This window comes from Haliotis rubra, unplaced genomic scaffold (assembly GCF_003918875.1).
Source record: "Haliotis rubra isolate DU_JTF1 unplaced genomic scaffold, ASM391887v1 Scf183, whole genome shotgun sequence".
Classification (NCBI taxonomy): domain Eukaryota; kingdom Metazoa; phylum Mollusca; class Gastropoda; order Lepetellida; family Haliotidae; genus Haliotis; species Haliotis rubra.
Window position 1 is genome coordinate 1,048,300 of NW_025765814.1, and position 16,581 is coordinate 1,064,880.

General features: G+C 40.9%; 2 protein-coding genes across 3 annotated transcripts in view; one reads left to right on the forward strand and one right to left on the reverse strand.

The window, feature by feature from the left end:
* Window positions 1-1,854, forward strand: part of LOC124273698 (methionine synthase-like) — a 41,390-nt gene extending 39,536 nt beyond the window's left edge. Inside the window, exon 34 of one of the 2 annotated variants that reach the window (XM_046708973.1) lies at window positions 1,464-1,854. In XM_046708973.1, coding sequence (XP_046564929.1) covers window positions 1,464-1,550 — 87 coding nt within the window. In that variant the 3' untranslated portion in view covers window positions 1,551-1,854. The remainder of the gene's footprint in view (window positions 1-1,463) is intronic. The other variant, XM_046708974.1, reaches the window with a different exon arrangement.
* A 5,901-nt stretch (window positions 1,855-7,755) lies between these two features.
* The window catches only part of LOC124273702 (U4/U6.U5 tri-snRNP-associated protein 1-like), a 36,281-nt gene continuing 27,455 nt past the window's right edge, over window positions 7,756-16,581 (reverse strand). Inside the window, exons 19-21 of the mRNA XM_046708982.1 lie at window positions 12,243-12,471; window positions 11,609-11,727; window positions 7,756-7,953 (exon numbers count right to left, since the gene is read on the reverse strand). Coding sequence (XP_046564938.1) covers window positions 7,926-7,953; window positions 11,609-11,727; window positions 12,243-12,471 — 376 coding nt within the window. The 3' untranslated portion in view covers window positions 7,756-7,925. The remainder of the gene's footprint in view (window positions 7,954-11,608; window positions 11,728-12,242; window positions 12,472-16,581) is intronic.

A 16,581-nucleotide genomic window follows, 5' to 3' on the forward strand; every position in this document is an offset into this window, starting at 1 on the left:
AGATCAGTTGGGGAGGGACAGCAGTTGTCAGTTGTGGAGTGAGATCAGTTGGGGAGTTGGATAGTGAGATCATTTGGGGAGTGAGATCAGTTGGGGAGTGAGATCATTTGGGGAGTGATATCAGTTGGGAGAGTGAGATCATTTGGGGAGTGATATCAGTTGGGGAGTGAGATCAGTTGTGAGAGTGAGATCAGTTGGATAGTGGGATCAGTTGTGAGAGTGAGTGAGATCAGTTGTGAGAGTGAGAGTGATATCAGTTGGGGAGAGAGAGTGAGAACAGTTGTGAGAGTGAGATCAGTTGTGAGAGTGGGATCAGTTGTGAGAGTGAGAACCGTTGTGAGAGTGAGATCAGTTCAGTTGTGAGAGTGAGAACCGTTGTGAGAGTGAGATCAGTTGTGAGAGTGGGATCAGTTGTGAGAGTGAGAGCAGTTGTGAGAGTGAGAGCAGTTGAGGAGTGAGATCACTTGGGTAATGGGATCATTCAGGAGAGTGAGATCACTTGGGTAATGGGATCATTCAGGAGAGTGAGATCACTTGGGTAATGGGATCATTCAGGAGAGTGAGATCACTTGGGTAATGGGATCATTCAGGAGAGTGAGATCACTTGGGTAATGGGATCATTCAGGAGAGTGAGATCACTTGGGTAATGGGGGGGATCATTCAGGAGAGTGAGATCAGTTGGGTAATGGGATCATTCAGGAGAAGTGAGATCACTTGGGTAATGGGATCATTCAGGAGAGTTGAGATCACTTGAGTAATGGGATCATTCAGGAAAGATCATGAGATCACTTGGGTAATGGGATCATTCAGGAGAGTGAGATCACTGAGATCACTTGGGTAATGGGTGTAGATCACTTGGGTATGGGATCATTCAGAGAGTGAGATCAGTTGGGTAATGGGATCATTCAGGAGGGTGAGATCACTTGGGTAATGGGATCATTCAGGAGAGTGAGAGTAATGAGATCACTTTGGGTAATGGGATCATTCAGGAAAGTGAGATCATTCAGGAGAGTGGGATCACTTGGGAATGAGATCATTCAGTAAAGGGATGGAGATCACTTGGGTAATGGGATCATTCAGGAGAGTGAGATCACTTGGGTAATGGGGGGGATCATTCAGGAGAGTGAGATCAGTTGGGTAATGGGATCATTCAGGAGAGTGAGATCACTTGGGTAATGGGATCATTCAGGAGAGTGAGATCACTTGGGTAATGGGATCATTCAGGAAAGTGAGATCACTTGGGTAATGGGATCATTCAGGAGAGTGAGATCAGTTGGGTAATGGGATCATTCAGGGGAGTGAGATGACTTAGGTAATGGGGGGGATCATTCAGGAGAGTGAGATCACTTGGGTAATGGGATCATTCAGGAAAGTGAGAACAGTTGGTGAGTGAGATCAGTTGGGAGAGTTTATGATCATGGTTCATGTGAATCTCACAAAGTCAGTTTTGTTTCTTCCTCCAGGTACAAGACTACGCTGAGAGGAAGAAGACAGATGTGAGGGTGGTAGAGAAATGGCTGGCCCCAGTGCTGGCCTATGAACCAGAATAACCATTCTATGATACAGATCGTCACAAACAATAGACCATCTGCCACTGGTCATGTGTGAACTCTGTGATATTCCAGGACAGGGGCCACTGTGTTTAATGTCATACTGCTGTTAAATCACAACACTCTGGGAACAAAGACAACATTGCCTTTGACCACAACACGGATGGGACATTGTTGTTTGCACAGTTTAATGCATCCTCGATAATCTCCAGGGTATACGTTACGATCACTCTCCACTATACCCTGGATGCATCCACGGCTTGGGGCGATGATTTTATTACCTCCCTTGGCTGGCTCCGCATTCTCACAGTAGCCAATCAGCTAAGCCGCCGTTACAACCGAGCTTGCCAGTGTCAACAAAGATTGCGGTCGCAGTTGCAAAGGTTTGTTGGCAGTGCCACTCAGATTTTTTGGGAAATAATAAAGACAAATTCACAGATCTGAAACTTTAAAAAGAATATATGAAAGAACTCCTTCTACTTCTTTCAGAGTACCTCTGCATCAATTGTGTTGCCAAGTTTAAACGGTTAGATAATTTAAGACGCGAAAGTGAGTAGTGATTGGTACGCTCAACTTCCCAGCGTAGGCACCTGACTGGATAAAAAGCCAGCAAAGGGAGGTAATAAAATCATCGCCCCAAGCCGTGGATGCATCCAGGGTATAGTGGAGAGTGATCATAACGTATACCCTGGAGATTATCGAGGATGAGTTTAATGTAGCATGTACATTGTATGTTCTATTTTGTGCTTATTGAAGATTCAAGCTGGGGATTCTAATAAAATGTAAATATGATGCATATTGCATAAATGTGCCAGCGGAGTGCAAGTGCTAGTGACTGGACCCATCCATACAGCAGTATGATGTGTTGTATGTGTTATGTTAGTAGTGATTTTATTGTGTTGTTGCTTGTTTGTAGTTGTTGACGGGTTGCAATCAGTTCCTTGGAGAACCATTTAATCAGGACAATTGCTTGTTATGTTAGAAATATTGTACTTGTGTATGTATTATGAACTTAGTATATTATGAAAGCTGTTAATTGTTGAAGCAGTAGTTTGTGAAAGGAGCTTATTAAGAAATCAATGTGTAAAAGAAGTAGAAGTACATTCTGAAAGCAGTGTGTTATGAAAACTGTAGGTTATGAAGGCAATATATTCAGGAAGAGTTCTGTTATGAAAGCAGTTTGTCATAATTTGAAAGATCATCGCAATCAATGATTATGAAAGCGTTCATGGCTACAGTTACTGTTTCAAGCCTTTCTTGTGGCAAAAATAAGTGCAACATACTGTCGATTTGCCACCTCAGTGCTTTAAAGTTGTTCAAAATATATACAATGGGTTATTACAATGTTTGGCTCTCCATATCTTTTCCGAGTTTCCCATCACCAGCCCTGAATTTTCATTGTGATGCTAAGCTATACAAAGTTTTTGTATCTCAGTGTTACCCACCTCTTTGGAAACTCGGTGAGACAATGTCATCAAAACAATACTACTACCACTGCCCACTCATTTAAAACCCAGATCAGATATCTGAAGCAAAGAAATTCATCAACATCATAAGTGAATTTAAAGACTGGTACCAAGTGTTTTAGACTTTTAAATGTAATGAGTTTCAGAATTAGTGATTTACATATTTTGAGAAACATGAACATTTATACATGGCCTACAAAAATCAGCTCAGCCCAGATAACATTGCTACATTATGGCACAGCTTGAGGTACTTGCATCGTGAGACATCAGTTGATTGTCTGAAGTACATGTGTGTGAACGTAAATGTGCCTGAAACAGATATATACCACTCAACTTTTGATAGGGTTACCCATCAACATTTGTGCCTGTGTTTTAATATTATCCTCTTCTGTATCTGTTGATCATGGAGGGGCGGTGGGGTAGCCTAATGGTTAAAGCGTTGGCTCGTCACGCCGAAGACCCGGGTTCGAATCCCCACATGGATACAATGTGTGAAGCCCATTTCTGGTGTCCCCGCCATGATGTTGCTAGAATATTGCTAAAAGCCCAAACTCAGTCAGTCAGTTCATCATGGAATACAACTAATATCCCTATCGAAAGTTGAGTAGCATGGACCTTGTACATTATCGAAACACAATGGAACTGTCCTACAGATGGGAATGCTTGACTGTGCCAAGCTGATGCTGGCTCAATGTCAGAACATTTAACACTAATTCACTAATCCTAATCTATCATGTCACTTTACAATGATCATTCGTTTTTATGGTCGACTTTCAGTAAGCAGTATTTTACATTATTGAAACACAATGGAACTGTCCTACAGATGGGAATGCTTGAATGTGCCAAGCTGATACTGGCTTAATGTCAGTACATTTAACACTAATTCACTAATCCTAATCTATCATGTCACTTTACAATGATCATTTGATGTTCTGGTCGACTTTCAGTAAGCAGTATTTTCTACTTGCATAATGAATTTATAATGATTATTTTGTCATAATCATGAATGGGATTTATGTATAATTCTCCACATCATCTGAGATGCTGACATGGAGTTTACAATCACATTTTTCACATGTATGCATTTGTCTACATATCTTGTTATATTTATCAGTGTTTACAGCTCACCTCAGCCAAAGGTTTTATTAAAAGCTTCAAACATGCATGTCATTGTTAGGCTTGGCTGAAGGTTGCACTATTTCTCCCGTGTTGAAATGAATCTGTTACCTCTTCTGTTACCTGTTCTATGTTTTGATTTGAACCACATGTATCTCTTCTTAACATCTGACATGAAATTGTCATGGGGAATGATAACTCTGACACGTCACCATTACCACGTCATCAGACAAAACGTATTATTGATTAAATGTGCATCTTATCCTCTGTGCATGTATGTATGTCTGGTGGTGTACAATTAAAGTATATAGGGTTTTAGTGGAAAGCTATTTTCAGACATCTAGTTTTTCTGTAACTGTGTAATTATTTACGTCTTGTGTGTGTTTATAATTTCCTGTTGAATATATGAGCATGTGGACGTCAATTATTTATTACCCCCTCTTTTAATGCAGACCAATTTTATTTCTTGTTTTACAGATTTTTGTCCTCAGAAAACCTAAAGGCAGGAGGGAAAACAATAAATATAAAAATCACCAGTCAAAGTAATATTCCTTATAAATACTAAAAGTATTTTACTTTGGGCAATTTATGAAGTTTATATGGGGCAAAAAACAATCTAAAACATTTTCTTGCACATTTACATTTTTGGCCAATGAAAATAATAAAATTTTATTTTTTGAGCGGGGAAAATTAATTATTATTTTCTTATTCTTCAAAAAATACAACCGGTGGATTGTAACACAAGAAATAAAATTGGTCTGGCCTAAATATTACTGACCTTCATTTCACTGACAGCATAAGTGCATATATTATCCTTATGTGAGTACTGAATCTAACTACAGTTTTTCAGCCGGGTTAAGCAGCCTGAACTACCTCTAAACATTACTGCAAGTGTATGTATGATTGTATTCAGAACCAATGAGAGAGGGACGTATCAGATCAACCTGCCTGTGTTTGTGCTCAGGTGTTTTGAAATTGTGTAAATATTACTGTGGGTGAAATTTTTGCTTTGGGTGCCATTCTCCACTGTGCATAGTAAGGGTGAATGGTTTAGACTACTAGTATGATCGTTCGTTAAACCAAATCAGAGCTATTTAGGACCGTGGGTTTAACAAGTATAGAGAGCATGGAATGAACTCTGGCCCACTCCACTTTCCAGCTGTAATATTGTGATACCCCTCCACAATGCCCTAGTCTCCCTTCTGTACTGCTCATCCAGAAACCACAGTGCTATTCTCCAAATATCTATGCTGTCAAACCAAGAAATTATGAAACATCTACAACAGAAAAACATTCCCAGAGTTTTTAAAAGCCAAATTTTCATAAACACATAAAACGTTTTTAAATATTGTTATAAATGCTTCTATATTCAGGGATGAGAATGAAGTTTTGAGAAAAACTCTGAAAACTAGCCGGGGGTTTAGCATCTATCGGATTTAGACGATTCACAAAAATGACCCTTGGCCTGATGAAATTCCTGGAATTCCGCGGAAAATTCTCATCCCTGTATATTTGTGGACAAGGAATGCATGGTGTCATTTCTTTTATTGGACCCATGTGCAACATTAAGCTGTGTCCTTCTGACAGGCTCAGCATCTCAACAGAATCTGTTGCAGTAATGGTTTGCATTTTATCATTATCACGTTATATTTTACATAATAAACATTTTTTTCATGGAGTTGTGTTGCAGTCACTTTTATACAAACCTCATTTAACAGTTGGTGATCCAGCACATTACACTTGTGTTTTCCCAGCTACTAGTCGCAAGCTGTCTTTTGATCTTGATTGCAGTCAATATTGCATAGTGGGTATCAAGGGGTTGTCACAAGGGAGAACCCATTTCAAAATGTGCTCCTGTTTCTTTGAGGAAGAGATTGTCACCTGTGTTATTGTTTATTATATGTTTGTTGTCTGACACCATGGCCACCAAGTTTATCTATATAAAGGCAGCCTGTAAATAACTCATCTGGACGAGCCAAACCAGTGATTGATATAGTGAGTGCTGGGGATGTGCTCTAACCCAGAATCCTGGGTTATATGGTCCTGTGTAGTTTGTCTAGACTACACAGCAGCTGATTTAGGGAACATGGAGCCAACCAATCAGACAGCAGCTGCATATATTGGTCACACGTTAACATGGTCACCTATGGCATTCGTCAACATTGTTCACCTATGGCACTCGTCGTGTTCACTCAATCACCATGTTTGTCTCTCACCGGCATTAATGGGTACAACAAGGACTCGGCTAAGTCAATAATATTGTTTCATGTTCACTGATGGTATCTCAGTGGGCTAGCACTATAAAACCAGCTTCAGTCTGGTAACATTAGCCACAGAACAAATATTTGCAGTCATATGGTAGCCTCAATAATAATTACCTTAAATATTGTTCTGTGTACTGATGCATATCAATAAACATCAGCCACAGAACAAAATGTGCAGTTGCCAGTAATATTAAAATATTCTTTCCCATAAATATTAATTTCATACAAACAAACAGAACAAAAATTGTCATCCTAAGTTCACCTCCTCCAGTCTGGCAATTTCAGGGTAGAAGATGCTTACAAAAGCAAATATGCACTTTGACAGACTTGAAGAGCATGGTAAAAACAAGGAAAAATACCCTCAATAACATATATCTTAAAGCACCCCTACTATCTACATGCATGTGTACCAATCTTTCATAACATTTTGAGCACAAATTGTTGAGTAATGAATACCGAGAGTTTTTCAATATGGCAGCCATTGCAACCATATTGAAAATTGGATTTGAACCTCTCAAACAAAATGGAGTGTCATCACTGATGGAAAATGGTAGCCATAGAAACAAGTACTGTATATGAGTGTAGATTAGCCGATCTCATAGATAAGCCGATGATAAGCATGTGAAGTTGGTCCCTCGTTGGTCAGTGGTTCCAGAGAAGATGTTTATCTGGACAAACAGGACATGATGTGCTTGCTTGACCATCGGTCAGGTGAGATAAAAAACTGCACTTTCAGCCATGTTTTTTTGTACAAGAATTTATTTACATTAATGTTCTGGTGATGCTGTACATGATATTTCTTACAATGATGTTCTCAGTGACACACATTACATCGGATGGCATCATAATTATTTACCTGAAGTAAGTTCATTTTTGTATAAATTACCTAAAGACAAAACAAAGCAGTTAAATCCTGATGATCAACATCCCAAAATTTTCACTGTTAAATTAATAAATTATTTACCTTTTACATCTGTTTATCTTGTAGTGGTTATTATTTTAGAGGCTAAGAGTGAGTGTGTGAGTATGCTTTTACGCCACTTCTTGCAATTTTCCAGAAATATACAGAGGGGTACACAAGAAATAGGCTTCACATATTGTACCCATTATGGGTCTAACTTGAGACTTTGACATGGTGATGAACAATTTAACCACAAGGCTATTTCCCCCCACCCAACTGATTCAGAAGAAAGTTAGTGCATTCAGATAGATGTGGATTGTTGTGGAGTTAATGACTCATTACCTGGCACAGAGATAGGCAATGTAAACAGAAGTATATCCAGTTGACACATATTCCTTAGACATTCAATGCCATTTAGGGTTATGAAAACTCAGTTTGACCCTGGCTTCTACATCTGTACTTCCAGGAATCAGTTACAAAGAGACTTTCACTGTTCCAGTGATCCTTTATCGGACTGAAATGTACAAGAAGTCTCTCGTTCACTGGTTCCTTGAACTTAATTAGAACACAAGAGTTCCAGCAGCGCCAACAAAGGCCATCTCCTACTCCATAACAGCTTGTGTAGTCATCAGGGCTTTGCAATGCTTGTTGTGTTCCTAGAACAACAAAACAAATAACAGTGAATATACTAACAACTCCTCCCTTTATAAGCACTGTAACTGCTCCTTTATAGCCATCCATGCATCCTTTACGACCGTCATTCCTCCCTTTATATCATTAACTGTTTCCTTTAATAACCATAATTGTTCCCTTAATGGTAACTTAAAACAACAATAATCACTCCTAAAAAACAATTCCTTATAAAAAAACAAACCATGCTTCCTTTTGCAACCATAACTGCTTCCTTCTATAACCATAACTGCTTCCTTCTGTAACAATAACTGCTTCCTTCTATAACCATAATTGCTTCCTTCTATAACCATAACTGCTTCCTTTTGCAACAATAACTGCTTCCTTCTATAATCAAAACGGCTTCCTTTTGCAACCATAAATGCTTTCTTCAATAACCATAATTGCTTCCTTCTATAATCATAACTGCTTCCTTTTGCAACCATAACTGCTTCCTTTTATAACCATAACTGCTTCCTTCTATAACCATAACTGCTTCCTTCTATAACCATAACTGCTTCCTTTTATAACCATAACTGCTTCCTTTTGCAACCATAACTGCTTCCTTCTATAACCATAACTGCTTCCTTTTGCAACTATATCTGCTTCCTTCTATAACCATAACTGCTTCCTTCTATAACCATAACTGCTTCCTTTTGCAACTATATCCGCTTCCTTCTATAACCATAACTGCTTCCTTCTATAACCATAACTGCTTCCTTTGCAACTATAACTGCTTCCTTTTATAACCATAACTGCTTCCTTCTTTAACCATAACTGCTTCCTTTGCAACCAAAACTGCTTCCTTTTGCAACTATATCTGCTTCCTTCTATAACCATAACTGCTTCCTTCTATAACCATAACTGCTTCCTTCTATAACCATATCTGCTTCCTTCTATAACCATAACTGCTTCCTTCTATAACCATAACTGCTTCCTTTGCAACCATAACTGCTTCCTTTTGCAACTATATCTGCTTCCTTCTATAACCATAACTGCTTCCTTTGCAACCATAACTGCTTCCTTTTGCAACTATAACTGCTTCCTTTTATAACCATAACTGCTTCCTTCTATAACCATGCTTCCTTCTATAACCATATCTGCTTCCTTCTATAACCATAACTGCTTCCTTCTATAACCATAACTGCTTCCTTTGCAACCATAACTGCTTCCTTTTGCAACTATATCTGCTTCCTTCTATAACCATAACTGCTTCCTTTGCAACCATAACTGCTTCCTTTTGCAACTATAACTGCTTCCTTCTATAACCATAACTGCTTCCTTTGCAACCATAACTGCTTCCTTCTATAACCATAACTGCTTCCTTTTGCAACTATATCTGCTTCCTTCTATAACCATAACTGCTTCCTTTTGCAACTATATCTGCTTCCTTCTATAACCATAACTGCTTCCTTCTATAACCATAACTGCTTCCTTTTGCAACTATATCTGCTTCCTTCTATAACCATAACTGCTTCCTTCTATAACCATAACTGCTTCCTTTCGCAACTATATCTGCTTCCTTCTATAACCATAACTGCTTCCTTCTATAACCATAACTGCTTCCTTTTATAACCATAACTGCTTCCTTTGCAACCATAACTGCTTCCTTTTGCAACTATATCTGCTTCCTTCTATAACCATAACTGCTTCCTTCTGTAACCATAACTGCTTCCTTTTGCAACTATATCTGCTTCCTTCTATAACCATAACTGCTTCCTTTTGCAACTATATCTGCTTCCTTCTATAACCATAACTGCTTCCTTCTATAACCATAACTGCTTCCTTTTGCAACTATATCTGCTTCCTTCTATAACCATAATTGCTTCCTTCTATAACCATAACTGCTTCCTTCTATAACCATAATTGCTTCCTTCTATAACCATAACTGCTTCCTTCTATAACCATAACTGCCTCCTTTTGCAACAATAACTGCTTCCTTCTATAACCATAACTGCTTCCTTTTGCAACTATATCTGCTTCCTTCTATAACCATAACTGCTTCCTTTTGCAACTATATCTGCTTCCTTCTATAACAATAACTGCTTCCTCTATAACCATAACTGCTTCCTTTTGCAACTATATCTGCTTGCTTCTATAACCATAACTGCTTCCTTCTATAACCATAACTGCTTCCTTTTCGCGTGAACTATATCTGCTTCCTATTCTATAACCATAACTGCTTCCTTCTATAACCATAACTGCTTCCTTTTATAACCATAACTGCTTCCTTTGCAACCATAACTGCTTCCTTTTGCAACTATATCTGCTTCCTTCTATAACCATAACTGCTTCCTTTTGCAACTATATCTGCTTCCTTCTATAACCATAACTGCTTCCTTCTATAACCATAACTGCTTCCTTTTGCAACTATATCTGCTTCCTTCTATAACCATAATTGCTTCCTTCTATAACCATAACTGCTTCCTTCTATAACCATAATTGCTTCCTTCTATAACCATAACTGCTTCCTTCTATAACCATAACTGCCTCCTTTTGCAACAATAACTGCTTCCTTCTATAACCATAACTGCTTCCTTTTGCAACTATATCTGCTTCCTTCTATAACCATAACTGCTTCCTTTTGCAACTATATCTGCTTCCTTCTATAACAATAACTGCTTCCTTCTATAACCATAACTGCTTCCTTTTGCAACTATATCTGCTTCCTTCTATAACCATAACTGCTTCCTTCTATAACCATAACTGCTTCCTTTCGCAACTATATCTGCTTCCTTCTATAACCATAACTGCTTCCTTCTATAACCATAACTGCTTCCTTTTATAACCATAACTGCTTCCTTTGCAACCATAACTGCTTCCTTTTGCAACTATATCTGCTTCCTTCTATAACCATAACTGCTTCCTTCTGTAACCATAACTGCTTCCTTTTGCAACTATATCTGCTTCCTTCTATAACCATAACTGCTTCCTTTTGCAACTATATCTGCTTCCTTCTATAACCATAACTGCTTCCTTTTGCAACTATATCTGCTTCCTTCTATAACCATAATTGCTTCCTTCTATAACCATAACTGCTTCCTTCTATAACCATAACTGCCTCCTTTTGCAACAATAACTGCTTCCTTCTATAATCATAACTGCTTCCTTTTGCAACCATAACTGCTTTCTTCTATAACCATAACTGCTTCCTTTTATAACCATAACTGCTTCCTTTGCAACTATATCTGCTTCCTTCTATAACCATAACTGCTTCCTTTTGCAACTATAACTGCTTCCTTTTGCAACTATATCTGCTTCCTTCTATAACCATAACTGCTTCCTTCTATAACCATAACTGCTTCCTTTGCAAGCATAACTGCTTCCTTTGCAAGCATAACTGCTTCCTTCTATAACCATAACTGCTTCCTTCTATAACCATAACTGCTTCCTTCTATAACCATAACTGCTTCCTTTGCAAGCATAACTGCTTCCTTCTATAACCATAACTGCTTCCTTCTATAACCATAACTGCTTCCTTCTATAACCATAACTGCTTCCTTTGCAACCATAACTGCTTCCTTTTGCAACCATAACCGCTCCTTCAGAAACATGATTACCAGTCCTATGCCACCTCCCATCAGTATATCTATTTACATTTTGCTGTAACTTATTGTCCTAATCTGACATCAAGCTACTTACGCTGTGAATCCCTTGTTGCCACTGAGCACCACAAATGGTGATTTCTCAGCTTTCTGTTTCTCCTGCAGCAAGGACAAGGTGTTGAGGGGCGTGTCGGTGGAACTCATCATCTTCATCAACTGAAAAACCAGGAACATTTCTGTATTCTAGACATTTCACTAACTCACAACATCAGCACTTATGTAAACTCTATACATACATGCATGTTCATTTTAGTGTGAATAACATTATATAAATGACTAAATGACTAAATGACTAAACATTCCATTTATAGGCCAGTAGAAAAATCCCATAATTTAATTAGATCTAGACATTTTCGATAACAGACAAATATTTGTGCCAAATGTATTCTCTTGTTCATATATCTTTCCCCCCAAAAACGACCAAAATCAACCTCTGGCAAAGTTGTTAAATTTGAGTTTGATTTCCAGTCAAAATTGCTGAATGCCATTATTAAGGGGCAGCCATCTACATAGTATTCAAGAGGGGACTGATAAGGGGATGCAACTCTGCACAGGATGTGTATCAACTCTCAAGCAAGGATACAGCATTCATGTCCCAATTGTGTTCTTTTGCTCCAGTAACTGATTTGTAACCATGGTAACATTATCCTTCAATATAACAAGACACTGACCTGTTCTTCCTCCAGCTTCTTCATCCTTTTCTCCTGTTTCTTCTTCCCGGATCCCTTGCCGTGGAAGCGATGGGACAGCTGCCTGAAGGCTTCCTTGGGGTTGAGACAACGTCCAGACTCATCTACATACTCCAGCTTCACATCAGGCTTATAGCCGTCCTTGTCACGGAAATCGGAGATCACACCACCACCGTAACGGTCCCTCTTCCGATACTTCTCATCAAGATCACTAACAACGTAGAAATTAATTCAATAAATCATTCAGTCTTCCAAACAGGAACATTAACAAAACAATACCAATTCAATATTGATAACTAACATAAAATAAACAAACACAGACCAAATGGCATTCAAGTATGTTTTCAGCAGTTGACTTTAAAAAGTTAGACGCGATAGGGATTTATCTGGAATTCCAAACCATTTTATAATAATGTGTGTACTCATATCATGCTAGCTTTCATATGCAATGTGTATGCTCAAAGCACTGACATTAATACCCCGGTTAATGGATTAATGGATTCCTTTTTTATTTATTTTAATATCAGTGAAATACAAGTTGACTTCACATTAGATAGACTTCATATTAGATATACATGTACTTCACATTAGATATACCAATGTTAACATGATTTTGGAATGTTTTCATGTGTTTTAAGTTGGGAATATTTACAGACATTTGCTGCAGACTTAGGGCCGAATACTTGCCCCAGGGGAGGTCCAGATATATCAGAGTCTAGTATTTCAGTGCTGCCTACTTATTGCAACAGAAAAGGCCTCCCCCAGACAGATGCAGCTATGATCTCCTACTTACACTGATACCAGATTTGCTATTTGACAAGGCCAGGAATTTATACAAACCTGTAGAGGTTATGAATTCTTTGAAGAAAGTCCTCCTTGGGGTACAAATAAGCATTAAAATGTCCATTTTAAATCCTACGACAGTTGTAACTATATTTTTAATAAAATATTTACAAAACAAAAAACTCATTTTGTCTTGTGAGACCACCCCTACAGGGCCCCACCGGACCAACACAGCCAAGAGCAGGTAACTCTTGCCGTCTACCTCGTGACTCACTTTTCATGCTGAACGTGTCAGACAGAATGAGGGGAGGGTAGGCAGTCGTTCCCAGGAGGACTTTCTTCAAAGAATTCATAACCTCTACAGGTTTGTATAATTCTTTTCAGAAGAAGTCCTCCTTGGGGTACATATAAGCATATGACAGACTCCCAAAGATATTTGAGACGGGAGTGGCATTCTGTCTGGCAACAACTAAACCCGCGTGGTGGAGTGAAATCTACAACCCGATATGGAAACAGAAAACACCGAGCCACCTGACCGCTGATGTCAATCAGACGGGTGATGAACTAGAGCCCAAGCTTATATGTCAATTGGCTCAAATCAATTATGACATAAAACCCCGCCCCCAACCATTACAATGGAAGGAATGTATGGGGACATGCTGAACAACTCCCAACCCTAATATAGCCCCAGCCAGACAAGCGTGGCGAGAGGTATAAGGGTAGGGAAAGCGTAAAAAATTTAAACGCTACAAAGCCAATAACCCAGGAGTCGAGCTAATAAGTACTGCAAACTAATGCTCGAATGCACCCCTCCTGTTTGGAAGAGGGCTTGCGGGGACCTCCATAAAACCCAGAGAAATTATTAGCCTCGCTAAAAACTTTCTGAGGAAATCGAATCGAGTACAAACGCCATGCATTGTAATGAAAGTGAAAAACACCCCACCAAACACTCTCGGGCGAGGAGGGTAAGTGTAGGCCACCATCCCACAAAGCTGATTAACACAGACTCCTAAATACCGGAAGGCTCGGGAAGAGGGAAAAATCTGTAAGCGTGCAAAAATCCCTGAATAGCGGCGTAGCCGAACATGTGTTGGCTCACCATTACACTAACCTGGTCACGTGACATGCGCTCGAAGAGAGGCATACCAAACAGTGCCCGTGGGGTTCGTACCCAATCGCCGCAGAAGACAGGTTAATAGCATATGCCTGGTTAAAGCGCTCAAAGCGGACCCCCGCCTCTCTTGAAGAGGACGTAAAGGGACGTATGTACACCCAAACCCGACCCAACCCGAAAGGATGGTAAGGCTAATCATGATGTAGTGATATGAAATATATCGACATTGAACACAGAACCGATACCAATGACAAGTTACTAACTTGGTCGGGTGTCAGGTCACTTCCACTGGAGAGAACCGAAGATCCGAACCGAAAGTACGATCCTTAGAATGCGTGTCAAGTTGGTAATGGCGAATGAAGGTGTTCTGTCGGCTCCAAAGAGCGACAGAACCGATCTTTTAATTGAGCAGTGCGCTGTGTATTGCCAACAAAGCGGCATCTGCCCTACCCAGTCTGCCTTCAACCCCTCAGGGGAGGTAAACCTTATCATTGTAACCCGAACAATTACGGAAACAAGCCAACGAGATAAAGTCGCGCGCTTGCTAGCAGACTCCCCAGTCTTCCGCCACCAAACAGAACATATGGGTACCCGTCACGGATCCCTTTTGTTCGTTCGTTACGTGACAGTCACGGGTGAGCAATCGAAAGATTGGTCCCCGCGCGAAGGCTGGGTAAAGGGTGGAAGTCGCGATATGAGCAGTCGCGTGGAAAGCAATATCGCACTGAGAGTGGTAGGTATCCGGGGCCGAATACGGACATGATCAGTATAAAATACTGTCAGTGTCAGGTCAGCGGAATCGCATGGATGTACCCGACCCTTCTACCAGAGTTCACCACAACAAGTAAAGTCGCCTTCCACGCCAACAAGTGAAGTGAGAGAGACGATAAACTTGAAAAATTAGGGCCAGACAGCCAATTGAGAATAAGTGGCAATTTTAAGGTGGGCTGAGTCGCCGCCCGGCGGTCGAACCCTGTTCATGCCAGCTACGACGCTGATGTAACGAGGATGCTGCCTAGGCAGAGCACCATCGAACGAGGTGTGAAACGTGGAAATAGCCATGGAGTACCCGGCAATGGTGGAGGTCATAAGGCTCTCAACCAAAACGAGGCTATAGTAACTCCAATATCCAAACTAAATCCGCAGAATAGGGATTACGAAATCCCCCTATCTGCACACCAGCGCGCCCCACCTATCAACACACTGAACGGGTGTCGAATCCCGCCTCGAAGCCAGAATTGTGTCTGCAACGGTTGCAGGAATTCCGTGTGTTATACCCGACAGAGGCCAAGCCACCCAGGGAATCTGAGGATGCGGGTGTGGCGCCCCGTTCAGAGTGAGAATGTCTGGCCGAAGAGGTAATTCGAATCCCGGATGTGCAGGTTGTGACTTCGTCGTCAAGAGGCTGCAGGTCACCCAGAACATTGCCCTTACCCGGTAGGGATGTATCTGGCTGGACTGAGAGCGACGGTGTCTCCAGGGGTGGGGACCCTCAGAGAGACGCCTGACGTCTGTCCATCTGACTGCGTGAGGTTGACAATTCCGCCCAGTTTCGTAAGAGTGACCAACACTGATCGTGAGGTCCCCAGACTCAAAGTTATTCTGAAACTACGATGAGCCAGTCGCCTAGGTACGGGTGACAACACCGGCACTGCGATCTGGCTATCTGAGCTGTAATAAACCTCAATTTGGTGAACACCCTTGGCACCGTAATGTAGCCTAAGGAGAGCACACGAAACTGGTAGCACGTCCCCTAAGGTAAATCTTGAAATCAGGGTGCAATGGAACAAGGAGGTACACGACCTCGAGGTCGATTGACGTGCGCCAATCCCCTGTCTCGGCAGATGAGATCACCGAGCGTGGTGTCTCCATCTTGAAGAACAGTACCTCTATTAACTTGTTCAGCTCTCAGATGAGAATGGGGCTGAACATTCCGTTCGTAATGGCAACGATGAAATAAATGGAGTCAAACCCCACATTTTCCTGACCATTGGAAACCACCACACTGGTTGCCTAGCCCAGCAGAGACTGGATCTCGGCACGGAGTATTGTCGCCGCCTCCCGGGTAACCCGACACTGGAGTGTGTCAGCTCCGACCGGGTGTTTGCGGCAGAATATAGTAAACCCCAGCAGTCGGCAACTTAACGCTTGCGATGCCTGGGCACCTGAGGAATTAACGAAGCTCAACAGACTTCCGATTCCTCGAAACGTCCCGGGTATAGGCCCATAACCGCTCTCATCATTTGGCTGGCACAGCTACAATGCAGTCCCTAGCCAGATGAGAGTTGACCCCCGCCAGATGCGCCCCAGAGTCGCCGACGAAAAAATATCACGCCGGGCTCTCCTTTCCACCAGCTCCCTCAGCAGAGCTGAGAGATGCGCCGAGTGGAGCATACAGCGTTGAGCTGTGAAGGGGAAAGAACG